The sequence below is a fragment of the Diadema setosum genome, chromosome 18 (assembly GCF_964275005.1).
Source record: "Diadema setosum chromosome 18, eeDiaSeto1, whole genome shotgun sequence".
Classification (NCBI taxonomy): Eukaryota; Metazoa; Echinodermata; class Echinoidea; order Diadematoida; family Diadematidae; genus Diadema; species Diadema setosum.
The window spans coordinates 7,136,232-7,154,850 of NC_092702.1; the positions used below are offsets into that span (position 1 = coordinate 7,136,232).

At 41.7% G+C, this 18,619-nt stretch overlaps 1 protein-coding gene across 1 annotated transcript; it reads left to right on the forward strand.

Moving 5' to 3' along the window:
- Positions 1–465: 465 nt before the first annotated feature.
- LOC140241959 (lysyl oxidase homolog 2A-like) lies at positions 466–16,548 on the forward strand. Its single transcript, XM_072321705.1, has 12 exons — positions 466–889; positions 1,683–1,837; positions 4,925–5,118; positions 5,640–5,862; positions 6,912–7,101; positions 7,893–8,047; positions 9,647–9,805; positions 10,694–10,847; positions 12,936–13,167; positions 13,728–13,977; positions 14,455–14,566; positions 16,493–16,548. Exons 1-12 carry the CDS (start codon positions 466–468, stop codon positions 16,546–16,548), a joined length of 2,304 nt encoding a protein of 767 aa, XP_072177806.1.
- Positions 16,549–18,619: the final 2,071 nt, after the last annotated feature.

Here is an 18,619-nt window from a genome sequence, read left to right on the forward strand (position 1 = left end):
AGAAGTTAAGAGAACGAGAAGACGGTTAGATGTAGGAGTGAAATGTTCAAGTTCAAGTTCAAGTTTGTATAACATTTATTTTCCATCCTTTTTTCCATGTAGGAAATCACATGCATGAAATTATTGTACAGGAAGGCAGAACAGGAAGGCAGAAATGAACAAAAAAAAAGTGAAGGTGGAAGAGTGAAAGGGGGAAGAAATTGGAGAAGGTAAATATTGTACAAAATAGGGAAAAAAAATTGACGTTGTAAATATATCACATGGGGGTGGATAAGATTTTTTGCTATTCTATATAGCGAGGCTGAATCAGTTCACCGGACGAATGTAAGAAAGCTGTGCAATTTGACGTTTTCAAACCGTGCAAATGTACGGCTGATGAATCTGATATATTGCATGACATGACTGAGGATAAGAAAGGTTTCCCTCCTGTGACTTGAAGTCTGCCTTTCTTTCATTGCAGGAACAATGCAGATCTCTGTAGGTTCAGTGCCGCTCTGCCTCGGCCTCATTTTTCTCGCCCTCGTCAACACACATGGCCTCCCTAACAACGTCACCTCGACCCCTGACACGACTAAAGTTGCTGATGAGGTGGAATCGACGTCAAAACCAACGACCAAGCCCACCAAGGAACCAACGACCACGTCACCGACGACGACGACGACGACGTCGGAGCCCACCACGCGTCGTCCGCCGAAAATTCGGGCGAGGCTGGCGGCCGGACGATCTCCTTGGGAGGGTAGAGTAGAGGTGTCGATACATGGAGGGCCGTACGGTACGGTGTGCGATGACGGGTTCAGCATGAACGCGGCGAACGTGGTGTGCCGAATGGTCGGGTACAAGAAGGCGATGCAGTACTTCTTTGGAGCCAGCGAGTTTGGTCGTGGAAGAGGTGGGTACATAACTTTCTCTTTTATCAATTAAACAGTAACTTTAGAGTTTTTTTTTCCATAAAAGTAGATGTATACAATATCAAGAAAATTTTGATTTGATGTGATTTTATTTCATTTCATTTATTAGTTCCTGCGTTATATCATTGCACATGCAGATATGTATACATGTGTAACGTACATTATTGGTGCCATACATATACATAAACATTAGTTGTTAGCAAAGTAAGTTTATTCATTGCCTTTATAATATACAGCAATACACTTTCTTCATTGCCTTTACAATGTACAACAAAACATATCAGCGATGCAATGAATAACACAGAAGGGCTTGCTTGATTTGCATGCAGCCCTCGTACATAATGCATAACATGATAGGAACATAGGAGGAAAGGATGACTTGCATAGAGATAGAATAGAAGAAAGGAGAAAGGAGGGGAGAGGTCTGTCTGCTTTCGCTAAAGGTTTACACAAAGTTAGATCACCTGGATCTGAATCTGAATCTGGATCTAAATCTGAAACAAAACACATTGTAAGTATGATGATGGTAATAATGGTGGCTTTGTGTCTGTGATGAAGACCATGATAATGCTATAGACTAAAAGCATCGTTATTATTATCATTATCATCATCGTCATGAAAAAATAATAAAGATACATAGATATCATATTTCCCTCTATGCTGATGCATGTGGTTGCGCCTAATCACTTCCTAGTACGTAGCTGTTATTTCATCAGACTGTGTCGAGCATGAATACGATGCATATGTTCATTTTTTTTTTCCTCTCTCTCCCAGGTCGGATTTTGCTCGATGAGATAAGCTGTTTGGGGACGGAGAAGAACCTGCTGGCCTGCGAGCACAGCCCCATCGGTGTCAACGACTGTTCGCACTCCGAGGATGTAGGCATCAGATGTAGCCACGAGAAGAGGAAAGCCCCGCCGCCAGAAAAAGTAAGAAGTTATATCGACACGAAGAGTTTCTTTTTCTTCTTCATTATTTGTGAATTCTTCTTGGTCCTTTTCTTCCCAACCTCCTCCTCCTCTTCTATCTGTTTCTTCTTTTCGCCCGTCTCTGACTTCATCCTCATCTTCTCCTCCTTCTCAGTCTTCTTTTGTTGGATTTTGTTCTTCCTTTTTCCCATCCCTCCGTAATCTTCTTCTTTGTCGTCTTCTTTTTGTGCATTCTCTTTGCTTGTTTGTTCATTTCCATCTAAGAAGATGGCTGGATAGCCCATATTCAGCTACGCTAAGCTGGTCTTCCATGGGGTTAAGTTGGATGTGACGTGGGACCACTTCACCGGGTTTCAAAGCACCCTGCTCTTTGCGATGAATGAATGAAACAGGATCTTTTACGTGCATGAGTTGTTACTCGCTCATACACGGGACCTCCATTTTATGTCCTATCCGAGGGACAGAGTGTTTTGCCTCTTGCTAGAGGGGACGGTATGATTACACACAACTTTGCTTAGTCCAGACTCGGGTTCGAACCTGGGCCCTTAGGATCTTGACTCAACTCACCGCCTTTTTATCAGCTTTTTCCCCTGTAGCTCTTATTGTTTTTAGCTCACCTGAGCCAAAGGCTCAAGTGAGCTATTGCGATCGCCCTTCGTCCGGCGTCCGTCGTGCGTCGTGCGTCGTGCGTCGTCCGTCGTGCGTCGTCCGTCGTGCGTCGTCCGTCGTGCGTCGTCCGTCGTGCGTAAACTTTTACATTTTTATCTTCTTCTTGAAAACCCCAAGACCGATTTTCATCAAACTTGGCAGGTAGCATCCCTAGGGGGTTAGGAACTCAATTTGTTAAAATGGGCACCATGCCCCACCCAGGGGGCCCCCAGGGGGCCCAAACCCCCCAAAATTAAGGAATCTGTAAAAATCTTCTTCTCTAGAACCAGAAGTGATAGAGCTAAGTTAATACTATGAGTTAGTACATTGATGACTGTAGTTTCAAGTTTGTTCATGGCAGAATCAGGGGTGCCCCCCTTGGGACCCAGGGGAGGGGGGTGGGGAGGGGTCCTAATGGGGCCTAAATTATACATTTTCATCTTCTTCTTGAGAACCCCATGACCAATTTTCACCAAACTTGGCAGGTAGTATCCCTAGGGTGTTAGGATCTCAATTTGTTAAAATGGGCACCATGCCCCACCCAGGGGCCCCAGCGGGGCCAAACCCCCCAAAATGAAGGAATCTTTAAAAATCTTCTCTAGAATCAGAAGTTATAGAGCTAAGATAATACTATGAGTGAGTACATTAATGACTGTAGTTTCAAGTTTGTTCATAGCAAATCCAGGGGTGCCCCTCTTGGGGGCAGGGGGGGGGGGTTGGGAAGGTCCAAATGGGGGCCTGAATTGTACATTTTCATCTTCTTCCTGAAAACCTCATGATGGATTTTCGTCAAACTTGGCAGGTAGCATCCCTAGGGGGTCAGGATCTCAATTTATCAAAATGGGCACCATGCCCCACCCAGAGGGCCCCAGGGGGCCCCCAATCCCCCCAAATGAAGGAATCTTTAAAAATTTCGGCCCTTATTGTACATTTTCATCTTCTACTTGAGAAGCCTGGTCAAATTTTAGTAGAGCTGTGAATAATTTAGATTAGTGACTGCGTGAAAGGTGAACTTGCGATACTCAGGTGAGCGCTAGACCCGCGGGTCTCTTGTTGTTTACCTGCTCTGTCTAGTTAACCCTCGTCTTTATCGATTTTACGTTATTTTTATTCCCCATCTGCTCCCCCCCCCCTCCTTCACTTGCCATCTTCTACATTTGTCTCTTCCTCATCTTCCTCTTCTTTCATGTCTTCCCGTCTTTCCTCCTTCTAACCATCCCTCATTCTGTTCTCCCCTTCGTATTTCTTACATTCCAGCTTCGTGTCCATGATCTTTATTTCTCCTTCTTTTCCTTTTTCTCTTCTCTACCTTGTCCTTCCAAATTTCGTCTTCTCTTTCGTCATCGCCTTCGTCTTCTGCTGCGACCTTAATCTTTGTTAACACCTTGAAGAGCCAAGTGAAAACTGACTACATCAATGCCGTACCATTGCACGTTCATGTTTATTTTAATGAATAGATTGAAATCACATACACACAAAATGAGGAGATTTATAGGATGTTGAAAGTTTCAGACGACCCCCCCCCCAAAAAAAAGGTGAATTTTCAAAGTATTCAAATGGCAAAATAGAAAGCCATTGTCGTCATAAAATCTGCGAAGTTCAGAAATTCCTGAAGGTTGTGAGTCCGTGGCCTTATCCATACTGAGGCACAACAGCCCCTTCAATGTTTTTTCCTGCCAAAGTGTCCTGAATGCCTTGAATAATTCTTGGAAGTTGCCCATAGTAAAATGAGAGTAATCAGAAAAACATACTTGTATCGTTTAGTGTCATGAGTTGTCCTTTTTTAATGAAAAAAGCTGTTATGATAGATAAAAACCGAGTATACTACTTACTTATTTGCGAGCAAATAAACTATAAAGGTACAATATCGCCTCACAAGTATCTCATGGCTAAGCTCAAATAGCTCACTAAATTTCTCTTTTTGACACGAATTTATAAGAAGAAATTTCGTCGTCCGCGCTGTTCATTACGCGGTTGCGATGATCAGTCGCCCGTGACTTATAAGGGAGCACCATAATACAGCTGTCGAATGATTGGTAATGACTTTCTACTAACATGTAAACCAATCGGAAAGTTGTTAACCTTGAACAGAGATGCAATGGAAATCCTCTTTGAAGATGACCTAGTTACAGTGAACTTTGATACTGCGTGCTCTTTGTAGCACTTTACGTGAAAAGAAGCTCGCTAAATGCGTTATAACCTAGACTCAGTACAGCGCTGTATTTTAAGAGGTGCATCAATGCATTTATATAGAAATCGTACACACTTGAAATGCTGCTTCGCAGAAGCATGCACTATTTGTTTTATAGTATGAATGCTATCGACTTTAATGTGAACGGTAGTGAAGTATAATCAAAGTAATTGATGTCGCATCTTGCTAATGGAACGCAAAAGTACGTCTCGGCAAATATGCAATTTACTATTTTGTAATTACATCAGAAGTTAAAGAAGTACAAGTTCCGACTGGTCGGGGACTCCACCCCACACCCAATCTCGTCGGGAATCGCCGAGGTGTTCATGAACGGAAAATGGAGGACAATCTGTTCGGACGGATGGGACATGCGTGACGCGCGCGTCCTGTGCGGAAGCCTTGGATTCAAGGACGCCCTCAGTGCCCAGGCAGCAAAACCAAAGTGAGTCTTTGTTTGTTTGGTGTGTTTTGTTCTGTTTGTTTGTTTGTTCTTGGTTTTTTTTTTTCTGGGGGGTGTCGAGAATGGCTTAAAATTGAAAATAGTGTTTGAACAGAAATTTCAAGTTGTAGTTTCAGTTGTAATTTCAAGTAGAGTTTTATGTACCTATATATTCCAGTGAAAACACATTTCTCTCTTTTTTTTTTTTGTACACAAAGGGGAGGTAACCTATGCTTGCTATATCAAAGCGAATATTCGAGCACTTCTCTCGATTTCATGAAAAAAAATACATTTCCCGTCCGTATGCAAATTTGCGGAAAGATTAAACTCCATCTTTCAATGGGAAATGAAAACGCACGTATCAGCCCAGTGTTTGAATGCCACACTCTTGAGACAGAGTAATAAGAGTTCATTCCCAATTAATTAAGTTTATGATGCTTATTATGCTGTTGAAGATAAATAAAGCATAGTACTCACTGTGTGTGTATATTGGTAACAAATTCGGTCATTCATTTCGTTTGCAGCAAAGCCGGACAGCGAAAGAAGTCCATGCTAATGACTCAAGTCTCGTGCACCGGCAAGGAGCACAACGTCAGTGCCTGCGCGCGCACGGTGATGAAGTCACACAAGGAATGCCAGTCGATGCGCGCAGTGGAGGTCAGCTGCGAGCGGGGTCATTTGGTCATGGACGCGCCCAAACCAGCCGTCACTCCGTTTGTAAACAGCACGGTCCCAAGCTCGCAGATGGTGAGAAATAAATGCCCACGTGCACGTGTGACACACGCACCGATACGTAATATTGCATTGTGAAACATGATTATACCTTCCATCGGTATCGGTAGAAATAAGCACCATTGGCTCCTTTCCACACCCCCCCCCCCCCACCGTTGAGATAAGAAATCCCTGTAACTGGCCCCAGGAGAGATCGGTCGACGAATTACTGAGTACTCTTATCACCTACAGTGATGATGATGATGATTATTATTATTCTTATATTGATGACAATGATATAAATCCTTCAAATCGATGTCGTAATTACCACTACTACTACCACTACTACTACTACTACTACTACTACTACTACTACTACTACTACCTGTAGTTATAGGCCTAATAAGTAATAATACCAGTGGGAGAAGCATTTTCTGTGCTCCTGCTGCTCTTTCAAAGTATGAAAGCTTACTAAAGATGAATCACCCAATGCTTGGATAAACATGAAATGATCTTTGACAGGTAGTTTATAATACCCCATTTAATTGGATGTGTTCCATATCCTGAATTATGCGCATTTTCCCAACTTCCCTTGAAGTACTTAATAATCAAATTTGGAACTAGAAAAGCACTCGGAGAGCTCAGACCTCCGCAGACTATCTCCGGATCTCTACCAAAATTTAATCATCTGTTCTTTGTGTCATTATCAACCGTCACTCTTTCTGAAAATTACAGCCCAATCAATTCATAGCTTTTTGAGTTTGATATTTTGCAGAAGACGGACAAATAAAAAACAAACGCCCGCAAAGATATATCCTCTTTGGTGGAGGTAATAGAGAAGAAAACAATAGAAATAGTGAAATATGTCAAAGGCTTTAACGTGTACAGTATGATGAGGAGAGCTATAGTCAAAGATGAAATTTGAGTAATTGTATACTGGTATTATCCATGCTCATTTGTTGTCGTGTGAGATGAAACATTACAATGTACAAGCCTGCCATCTATAAAAGTTTTCGAGACCCTTATCGGTATAAACAAAAATATTGTCATATTACTATAATATACGCGCTGTTTGACCACTGCAGGAAAAGCCAGATGTGCGCCTGAAGGCCGGGGCGCAGTTCGGCGAGGGTCGGCTGGAGGTCTTCCACGACGGCCACTGGGGCACGGTGTGCGGGGACGAGTTCCATCTCGACGCGGCTACCGTCGTTTGTCGACAGCTGGGATTTGGCACCGCGTCGGAGGTCATCGAAGACGCGAGCGGTTTCGGACAAGGTGAGGTTTCGATGGAAATACGGAATCGTTTTTCTAAATGTTATAGAAAAACAGTGATGGTCCTTTTCTTAAATTTTTCAAAGACACTCATAAGAAAAATCATAGCGCTAGCATCAGCAAATGACGTCGGCAGCAAGGAAATTAACGTTCTAGCGAGATGGGCGGTTCGCTAAGATGACAGGGTTAAAGCATGGTTTGTTTGTTTTTTGTTTGTCTTATTTCAGCTGTTTCCCCTCGGGTACTAAATTAATAGGAAACGAATTTGATATACACCTTATACAGGTTATATCAGGAGTACCATGTGCTGACAATTAAAAGGGGGAACCTGGTCATGCATTGGATCACTGGTTGAACTTTTGAAAAGTGCAATTGCCATGACTGTATCGAACTGTGATGTTTCATGCGGGGATCTGAGATTGGGAAAATATATTGATGTTCTTGTTTGGTTACTGCTGCTGCGACAAGTGGGCCTCATTATATTACGTGACCAAGGAGGTACCTCCTTGGATGGACAAAGTGGTTTTTATTTTCGATATTATTCTTTGCAACTGATCGACCAATTGTCCTACATCGACGTAAAGAGGCACTGAATTGATTAGTGTCTTAGTAGTAGCCATGAAAACAGAATCATGGGCGTACATACTCGAGCAGGATTCGAAATGGTACCGAATCATCCATCATCTCGACGAAAGAATTTTATGAATTTGGATACCATTCTTTCTCTCCCCCCCCCCCCCTCCCCCCTCCCCCCTCCCCCCCCCCCCCCAACTCCGCTCCACCCTCTGGCACAGGTGTGGGTCCTATCTGGCTGTGGGACGTGGAGTGCAAGGGAACAGAATCCTCCATCATGGAGTGCAGTCACGGGGCGTTCAATCGCAGTAAGTGCGACCATTCTCAGGATCTAGGCATCAGGTGCAATATACCAGACCTGGGCGTCAAAGACGAGGTGAACTTTCCATCCTCTTCTAGTTTATACACTAACAGTAAGAATAGCAATGACAATGATGATGTTGATGATGTTGATGATGATAGATATGTAATACTAGTAACTTTAAGAATTAGGGCCTAAAACAACATGAGCACAACCGGTCAAATTCCAATGTGTGAAACATAACAGGTCGAAAGAACTAATGTCGACACAGTAGCTAATCGGATCCAATGGAATTAGCGAGCAATTTTGGAGTAATGCACGTAGAATGGAAAATCATCGATGGAACGTCAAGATGATGACGTTCATCTTCGCATACCAGCCATTACTGACGAAGTGGCTAGTGATACTACACTTTCCAAATCAATATAATTGTGATTTAACTTTGAAATCAGTATTCTTCACGATCAGACGGATGTAGTGAAGTCGGGTTATAGATGCGAGAGAGCTGTTCTCTTTTATGTATTATTCTCAATACTCAGAATGTGCATGACAGCACAAAACTCCTGTGAGCTAACAGTGTTAGTACTTATCTGTGGTGAAGAATGGAGTTTGACCCCAGTTATGTCCTCAGTTAGGAAGAAAATGAACTATTGTTTTTAGTGTGATTGGTTATCCCTGATAGTGAAAGCCGTTATGCAATTGGCGCATACCAGCTATCATACTACATAATGGTTTGAATATCATAACATTAGATATTAAATTCTTTCATGTATTAACCCTAAAAGGGCCGGGGGCGGAATCCGCCCCCCCCCCCCTCGACGTTTTGCGCTATAATTCTGTAACGCGAGAAGGCCTCATCGCGAGGCTTCTTGACTTTCTTCGTTCAAGTCTCGCGCAACTTTTGAGACCAAATTTGCAATGTCCACGCATACTTTTGCGAAGCCACGCCCATTTTTGTAACGGAATGTCGCTCAAAAACGGGCACAATTTTGTGATTTTGTGTACATTTCCTATGGAAATCAGTGCTCTGTCATGAAAGGCATAAAAACTTGATTATTTTTACAATTAATCACTTTCATTGATTAATTTTGTGCTAATTATGGTAGAAAAATGGTCAGTGACAATTTCCAATGAAAAAACAAAGAAAAAACAAAAGTTGAAAAACAAAGAAATACATAAGAAATTCTGAAAACAATAAAATACATAAGAATTGAAATGAGTTTTGGAAGTTTTTGTGATGTACAATTGTTAAATATGCTAAAACAGATTTACAGATCAAAAATTAGACTCTCAATGCTTTTAATTAAGCTAAGATATCACCTTGAGCTTAATTTGCATAATTAATTAATTAAAATTAGAAATTGATTGTTTCAAAAAATCTTATGACACAATCTTGTAGATTATGACGCGGGTCTCACGCATGCAAAATTTCATCGCGATCGCACCACCGATGGCCGAGATCTCGGGGGGGGGGGGCGGAATCCACCCCCCCCCCCCCCCGGTCTGAGCATAGCCAAAAAAGCCCGGCCCCTGTAGGGTTAAGTGTTTCTCTCTATGGTGTTTGTTGGAGGTGGTAATCTAACTGCATGTTTTCTCGCGTAAGATATTCTTCTTAGTATCAGGCCACTGGCTTGCCTAGTCGTTTATCTCTCATGAATTTTCGTACCCATGCAGATTCGACTTGTGTCTGGCCGCTTCGACACCGAAGGCCGAGTCATGATACGCCTGAACGGCGTGTGGGGTCACGTGTGCGGCGGACCCACCTGGGACATGGCTGACTCTATGGTGGCTTGCAGACAGCTCGGCCTCGGCTACGCCCATCAGCCCATGAAGGTGAGACGATACAGCCGTTCGGTTGACAGTCTAAGGGAAGTTATAGATAATTCTCGCCAAGTAGAAATATAATGCGTCGTCCCTATTATGTTAGGACTGACCACGCTTAAACATAAATGTTGATTTTGCAAGATGAATTAAAATTCTGTCTTTCAAGTCAGATAATGTGTTGATCCCAAGCCTGGCATTAGTGGCAGAGAAGTGAATAGGTAATTCGTGCTATGACGGAGAACGTGCGTCGTTGAGAGATTTTTAATCAAAGCACCCGTTGCTCTAATAGAGCTGAAAATAAGACACCAAAGCATTGAGAGCAACCATAGCCATGTTAAAGGGATGGTACAGTATTGGAGGAGATGAGAATTGGGCTTGTAACTTTTTGTGAGATACCAAGAAAACACTTAAATAATATAGAGCATACCATTTTAAGAGGAATTCAAAGTTTAATTGGTGAAAATCGGGTTTGGAATGACTGAAACATCAAAAAACAAAGTAAACCAAAGCAATCGTAATAAAGTGTGGGTCCCACACTTGATTAGAATTGCTCTTATTTGGATATCTCATCCACTTCAAAACCAATTTTCATCAAATAAACGTTGAATTCCTCATAGAATTACATGCTCTTTCATGTTTCATAAGAGGTTTTTCATTATCTCACAAAAAGTGTTAGAAACTTGAAATTAGGTCTCAACCAAAACTATACGATCCCTTTAATCAATGTTTTGGTGACCTGTCATTTGGTTGATTATTCCATTAAATAGCTTGTGAATTAGAATGTTTTCCTATACAGCATTATGTTTTCATATGGCGTTTTGTTTTGTTTTGTTTTGTTTTGTTTTGTTTTGTTTTTTCATCTATCCCTCGACTTTCCTATTCTTTTTTTCTTTGTAGAGTACGCGGTACATGGGTCGGGCCACCGCTCCAATTCTCATCACACAGCTGAATTGCACCGGACAAGAGAGGTCGCTCTTGGAGTGTCCGTATTTACTAACATCAAATAGATCGTGTACGAGCGACTTCAAAGCGGGTGTTCTATGTGCGAATAGTAAGTCTTGGAGGTGTTGCAAAAAAAAAGTCGAGTTGCAATTAATTGCAACTTTCTTGCAGTACCCACTCGGTCTTCGCTTTCACTTTTCGTTCTTTTTTCTTAGGTTGTCAAATTCGTTTCACACTGGTGCAGATAATGCTTGAGTTAACAATATTTCAAGTGATGATTACAGTGCCATACTGACAAAATTTTCCAATTTTCGACAAAATTTTCCAGTTTTTGTCTTGCTGCTTAGTGTTAGTACTCATTCACCTTCTTCTTTCTAGTTGTTTACTTTTCCTCTTAGTCAGAAGACTGGTTTTTTTTTTTTTTTTTTGGTCTTACCTTCGTAACAAGAGATGTCTTGCCTAATTGCGTTAATGACAAAATCACTTCAGATTGTTCATATTACGAGTATCTGTCATCTCATCATCCTGTGTATCTATATTTGTTTTATTTTCCAATTTCCTCTCTCTTCTTTATTTCTTCTCAGCACGGTGAAACGGACAAATTATCTCTATTGAATTCAGCCTTGATTGGTGTGAAAAAAAAAAAATGTTTAATGCATTACGCAAGCTGGCACAGGTTTCCATAACTCTTATCATCTCTTTCTCATTTCCACAAGAGAAATGTGGATTGAGTGAAAGCAGCAACATTTAATAATAGAGCACATCTGTGAAAGTTTGAGGAAAATCGGACAATTGATGCAAAAGTTATGAACTTTAAAAGTTTTGATGTTGGAACCACTGATAACGAGACTACTTACGTTTATGACATCATGTGTGGTCAACAATACAAAAAAAATATAAAGAAAATTCAACATGTTTTCACTTTTATTCTAGAGTAATGAAAGAGCATTTGACAAACCACTTTCAGAAAGCCGGGCGAATAATAACTACCCTTAACCCTAAAAGGGCCGGGGGGGGGGGCGGAATCCGCCCCCCCCCCCTCGACGTTTCGCGCTATAATTCTGTAACGCGAGAACGCCTCGTCGCGAGGCTTCTTGACTTTCTTCGTTCAAGTCTCGCGCAACTTTTGAGACCAAATTTGCAACGTCCGCGCATACTTTTGCGAAGCCACGCCCATTTTTGTAACGGAATGTCGCCCCAAAACGGGCACAATTTTGTGATTTTGTGTACATTTCCTATGGAAAACAGTGCTCTGTCATAAAAGGCATAAAAACCTGATTATTTTTACAATTAATCACTTTCATTGATTGATTTTGTGCTAATTATGGTAGAAAAGTGGTCAGTGACAATTTCCAATGAAAAAACAAAGAAAACAAAAGTTGAAAAACAAAGAAATACATAAGAAATTCTGAAAACAATAAAATACATAAGAATTGAAATGAGTTTTGGAAGTTTTTGTGATGTACAATTGTTGAATATGCTAAAACAGATTTACAGATCAAAAATTAGAGTCTCAATGCTTTTAATTAGGCTAAAATATCACCTTGAGCTTAATTTGCATAATTAATTAATTAAAATTAGAAATTGATTGTTTCAAAAAATCTTATGACACAAACTTGTAGATTATGACGCGGGTCTCATGCATGCAAAATTTCATCGCGATCGCACCTCTGATGGCCGAGATCTCGGGGGGGGGGGCGGAATCCACCCCCCCCCCCCCCCCGGTCTGAGCATAGCCAAAAAAGCCCGGCCCCTGTAGGGTTAAGTGTTTCTCTCTATGGGGGGCGGAATCCATCCCCCCCCCCCCCCCCCGGCCTGAGCATAGCCAAAAAAGCCCGGCCCCTTTAGGGTTAACATATGTCAGTATCAAGTTGATGGAATATGTAATTTTTTTTGTGGAATTCTCTTTATATTTTCTTTATATTGTTGTCCACACATGACGTCATGAACTCTAGTAGTCTCCTTATCTAGTCATTACAACACCAAAACTTTAAAAATTCATAACTTTTGCATCGATTGTCCGATTTTCCTCAAACTTTCGCTGATGTGTTCTACCAATATTGCTGCTTTCACTCGATCCACATTGCTCTTTGGGTTGTGGTTTCCTTCATACCCGATGACATCGTCAATACCTGAATGGTTTACATCAGCTGAACATTCTCAAATTATGTGTGTCTATAATTGTCTTGTTGCGCAGTTCTCCCCGACGTGCTGCTAGACGTGCACGTTCTTCAGTCGTCCGTCTATCTGCAGGACTGGCCGACTTACCTTCTCCAGTGCGCGGCGGAAGAGGGCTGCCTATCTTCCGTGGAGGACGTCAGGGGCGTGCGTCGTCTGCTACGGTTCTCCAGCGCCATCATGAACCGGGGCACGGAAGAGTTCCGGCCCGTGCTTGGCCGGTCGAGCTGGGAGTGGCACGCCTGTCACAGGTAGGCGATAACAAAATATACAAAAAGTGCTTAACATTATCAGCAGGTTAATTCCTTTGAATGGCCTTCTTCTGTCTCTCCATTCTGGATGTTGTATTGTTAATTGTTGTTGTTGTTGTTTTAAGGTGAATTATTTCATGTCGACGCTGAAATATCGTCTTGACGCCCACTTTCTGTTTTCGTTTTTGAATTCACTGAGATAAGCATCCATGCTGTGATGATTATTCATTTAACCCTTAGCGTGGTATTTGGCAATACCAATAGAAAAGGGCTGTTTATTCATTCGATACAAAACAATAGAATGGATGTCTGCCGAAGTGTCAATTTACGGACTATTCTGGTCACCTGGTTTATAGTACAGTTATACGCAAGTTCATTTTTTGTTTGAACACGAATTCCGTGACGTGGGGCAAGCTTATTCATTATGCCGCTTTGAAAACGAGCGAAGTGCCTAACCAACTGAGAAAAACAAAAGATAATTTGTACCAATATGTACGTGAGCTAACTTGAAACTGGCTCATAGGTGCAATATTCTGGTATCCTTCCTTGTGTTTTCGCAGACACTTTCACAGCATGGAGGTCTTCTCGCACTACGATCTCCTAAACCACGAAGGCGAGCGGGTGGCGGAGGGCCACAAGGCCAGCTTCTGTCTGGAGGACGTGTACTGCGACAGTGGCGCGCAGAAGCTGTATGACTGCGACACCGGCGCGCAGGGCATCAGCGTCAACTGCGTCGACATCTACCGCAACGACCTCGACTGCCAGTGGATCGACATCACGCGAGTCCCGTCGGGGTCGTACGTGTTCAGGGTGAGTCTCACAAAAAACAACAATTGCGCACATTTCTTATCGTGTAAGACATAATGTGATGAATGACGTACAAATAATAATAATTATACTAGTAATACAGGTTCTTATAATGCGCAAATTCCACATGACTAATGTACTCAAGGCGTAGAGAACAAATATGAATTATGAAATACAAAAATCATTACTCACATCACATCACCAATGTATTACAGTAAAATGGCCTTCGTTTGTATAGGTTTCAGAAACGTTCTCCTACATGACTCCGAGTTACGTAATTTTAGTGTGTTGTGTTCTTGTTAAAGATTTTGTTGGGGAGAGGAAAAATATTGGGTGCTCTGGGAAATTAACGGCTTGTTATACTATATCAAGCCAATAAGAAGAATACAACAGTTACTGGATGTCGCACAGATGATCTGTGCACATAGTGTGTAGTGATGGTGAGAGTGCAGTTTTTCGATCGTCATCGTTTTCATGTAGATTGACGTGAACCCTGACCATCTCGTGGGCGAGACGGACTACGCCAACAACGAGGTCGTCTGTGATCTCTACATCTCCGTGTATCGTGCCCGCGTCACACGTTGTCGCTATGGTGAGAGAGAAAGATAGAGTCATGATGTGCTTTGACACTGTTATTAGCTTTTATAGTCATGGTTTGAGGTGCCATTGTCACTGATCTCATATCAGAGGGTTTGTTTTGTTCCTCATCTGCCTCCTTCTCCTTCTCCTTATTCTATTTCTTTTTCTTTCCCTCCTTTATCTTATTCTGTTTCTCCTTTTTAAGCTTCTTCTTTTATTCCTACACTTTCTTTTTCATCTTCTGCTTCTACTCTTTCTCGTTTTCTTCTTCTTTCTTTCTTCTTCTTCTCTCTTCTGTTTTTTCCCATCTAATATTTTCTGATACCTCCGCGACGTTATTATGTGATCCATAATCATTGTTAGGGAGCTTTAGATTTGCGATATTCAGAGGGGAAAAAAGAACTGTTTTCTGCGTGCGCAATACCGCTCATTAGAATCGATCTCGCGTCGTCGTCGAGTTTTTAGAGTCCGCTCAAATTCACGACACAGAGAGCTACTTGGTGCAATGATCGTTTTGGGTCGCCATTTTCCTTTGTATGTGCTGCGTCTTTGCAAAATCTAAAGCAACTTGGCAAAACAACGCAGGGAGAGTGGAGAACGGCCAACGCAATAGTCGTCTTTACGTCCGCGTTGCAAATCTATAGCTCCCGATTATTTCCGTTCTTGAAGAATCAGTGTCACCTTCGATGTGTTTATTTTACTTTGTTGTGTTATTGTATTGCTCGTACAGTTGATTCTTATATCTACGTGTATTTCATTCATTTACAGCTGACGACTCATAACCCTCGAGGCACGACTGTTTCGTTACGCCCTCTACGACGAACTTATGACCACTGCCAGTGACTGACGTCATTACTAAACCAGTCAACGGTACCTGTAAATACCTGAATATTCTCTCCACTTTCACCGTGCACACCTCCGCGTACTAGCCACGGTATTAGCGTGTAAATTGTACAAAGCCACTGTTTGTAAGATGTTTTGTAAATAAAAGAAAGAAAATCAAACTATTTAAAAGAAGTTGTTATCAGAGCATTTCCACGGCACATAGCAGTTCCTTCTGAATGCTGATTATGCAACATACTTGCCAAGTAATGATTGTCAATGCAAGTTTTATATACAATGTACTGCTATGGAAGACAAAGTATAATGATATAGAAATAGCATATGTGTACACGGAAGAAGTATTCTGAGATTGGCTCTGTTTATTTTGTCTTGTGTATCTTGTCAACTTAAGTTAAGCTAACAATTTATTAAAGTCCTGGTTCATGGTCGGAATTTTGTAGTTTCGTTTAACTATACCTGATGTCCGCATAATCAAAACTACATGTGGAACTTGCTTGAAGGACAACTTGGAACGATGTCTTGCAAGATTTGTTAGAATTATTTTTTCCGATATGTATATCGTTGATTTGTGTTTTCATTATCATGCCTCAATATTCATGATGGTGTGTGCTGCAAATCATGGTTTTTGCCTCATTAAACGTTTCTATGTACTAGATGGTTGTTAGTATTCAGCCTTGCAAATTCGTATGAATTTCTTATGCCATGAGAATGTTGTTTCATTTCCATGTTACACGTGATAAAGAGGCAAGCGTTTTGCTCTGTTTTCTTGAATTCAACGCTCGCTAAGATGATCAAGCCGTTGCTTTTACATTTTGGATAGCGGGACATTTTGTAGCATTTTGAATTCGACTTGTGTTTTGTTTCAGTGCTCTAAGCGTTTATTTTCACATTTGGATAAGGGGATATTTGTAGAATTTTGACTTCAGCTGAGGTTTTGTTGCAGTACTCCGAGATCGAATAATGTTCTGTAAATCACGTAACTTCTGTACATCACGAAACGTCTGCCGTGACACTTCTTATACACCACAACGATATCATTCTTCCCAACCACATAATCTACCTCATGCTGGTGTCATTTGAGGCTTTTTGTCACCAGGGACGGGGCCAGAGGGCAGAAGAATAGCAAACTCCCAGGTGCGGTGTAGCCTTTAATGATTCAGGAAATGTTTCACGTCACCCAATAGTGATCTAATGTCTTCAGTAACACGACACGCCCAGCGTGTGCGACTTGAAGATCTATAGGTGAATATCACCATGTAATCTGAGAAGGTCCTGGGACATGTATAGGATTGGTGTTCTGGATTAGGGGGCAAATTTACCCCCCTTCTCGAACCCGAGACCTTCATCTTGTTTGGGGGAGAAAAGAGCTGTCTATCGGTCCTGTTCTGAAGTGAGCATTGAATCCCTTATTTTCATCGTCGCCTTCGTCTCTTCTTCCTCTTCATAATTTCTAATTCTTCTGATTTTTCGTCGGATTCTCCTTTTTCTCGTCTTTTCTGCTTCTCACCCTCTTTCCCCTTTCACTATTTCTTCTCTCTCTTCCTTCTGTCCATCTCTTTTTCTCCTAGGACCCCAACGTTTTCTCCCGCCTTTCTTTTCTACTTCCTTCCGTGCTTTTGTGTCTATTTTTCTTTTGTCTTCGTCTTTTTTCTTCCTTTGTATATTTTATCCTGTTATTATATCTAATCTTCATTCGTCATTGTTTCGTTTTGCTCTTTATTTTCCACGTTTCTTGTTATTTTTCGTCTTATTTATCGTATCATCTTCTCGTTCGTAGCACCTCCTCTTCTTGATTGCGTTCTTTTCCCTCCTTATTTGGGTTGAGAAGATCAACCATATCTCCCTGACTCCTGAGTCGGGGGGCTCCTTCAAAAGCAAAATTCGATATCTCTTCTATATAAACCTACCCGAGTATATCATCTGTCGAGATGCTGACGTGTTAGACAGTCCTGACAGAATACAATCTACCGGGATGAATATCATATACCAAACAGGAGCCGCTGAACGTTTTTAGTGCAGGGATCAGGGGTCAATGGTATCCACCTAACCCCCCCCCCCCCCCACCCCACCCCACCCCCGATTCCGCGGCTCGGGCGAATACTCCCCGACATGCTGTGGCTGCATGGTCTGCCACGTGCAATTATGTGGCATGTGCTGAGCCATGTGTTAGCCGTATATTGTTAGTGTTGATCGTTGGGTGCGTTTTCTTCCGGTGCAATTGTGTGGGATGCGATGACGGGGTTAGACTTCTCCGATGCTCTCAAAAATTTCAGAGGCAAAATAGGCTTGACTGGCGCTCTGGCGAAAATTTTTCGATTAGCCTATATTTCAGGATTGCTTTCTCTGTTTTTCTTTTCACTGTTGTGTGTTAGCTTGGACTGTAGTTCAAGTCACGATAAACGAAGTTAGTGACAAATTAGGATCGGTCTTGTCATCTGCCCAATGTCACTTTTGTTCATAATCAAGCGATTCTGGTAAATTGTATCACTACTGCAATTAAGTGCACATGTTGATGTAAACGAGGTAAGAAAAAAGAAAGTGCTTCCAAGAAATGACATTACGTCAAAATGGAAAGAAGATCATGTATTAAGCTTCCGCCCAGCAAGCACCAAAGGGTGCTGAAGGCATTGGTCGTCATAGTGTCGTGTTCTGGAAAACTTCCCCAGACTACTTGATAAAAAAGGTTATCGAACGGCTGAATAAAGGAGGTGTTTACCTTGACCTTTTTAAATTTAAGCATCTTATGCCTTTACATCGCATGTTTTGTTGTTATATTCGCTCCTACTTAAGAATAGAAAAAATACAAATTAAAAATCGCAACGGCAGCATTCTACATACATTGCTCTATCTTTACATGAAGGATACTGGTGTGGGTTAATTGGCGTCCGTGTCAGCCCACGGCGAAATTTCGCCACAGGTTTTCCAAGATTACGTGAATGGAGATAATTAATCTTGCAACTCTGGAGGGATTTGAGGTTAATTTTCCCTCAAACACGACGAAGTATATGCAAATATGACAACACACACATTTACTAATAAAAACAATGTTATAGCGCACAGCCACATATTGCAACGTTTGCCTTAAACTCACAGACACACACATACGCACGCAATCACAATCTTTTATGCATGTTTATACGAATGTATGTGTGAAGTGTGTATGTGTATGCAGTATGTATAATGAACGAATGTATGAAGGTGTATATACATCCAGAGACTCCAA

What these genes read in the sequence shown, in the direction of transcription:
- LOC140241959 (XM_072321705.1), top strand. Translation starts at nt 466, where the DNA reads ATGCAGATCTCTGTAGGTTCAGTGCCGCTCTGCCTCGGCCTCATTTTT. An exon ending in AAGCCCCGCCGCCAGAAAAA is followed by an intron (nt 1,838 to 4,924) that starts GTAAGAAGTTAT and finishes TAATTACATCAG; the next exon opens with AAGTTAAAGAAGTACAAGTT. An exon ending in CGCGAGCGGTTTCGGACAAG is followed by an intron (nt 7,102 to 7,892) that starts GTGAGGTTTCGA and finishes CCTCTGGCACAG; the next exon opens with GTGTGGGTCCTATCTGGCTG.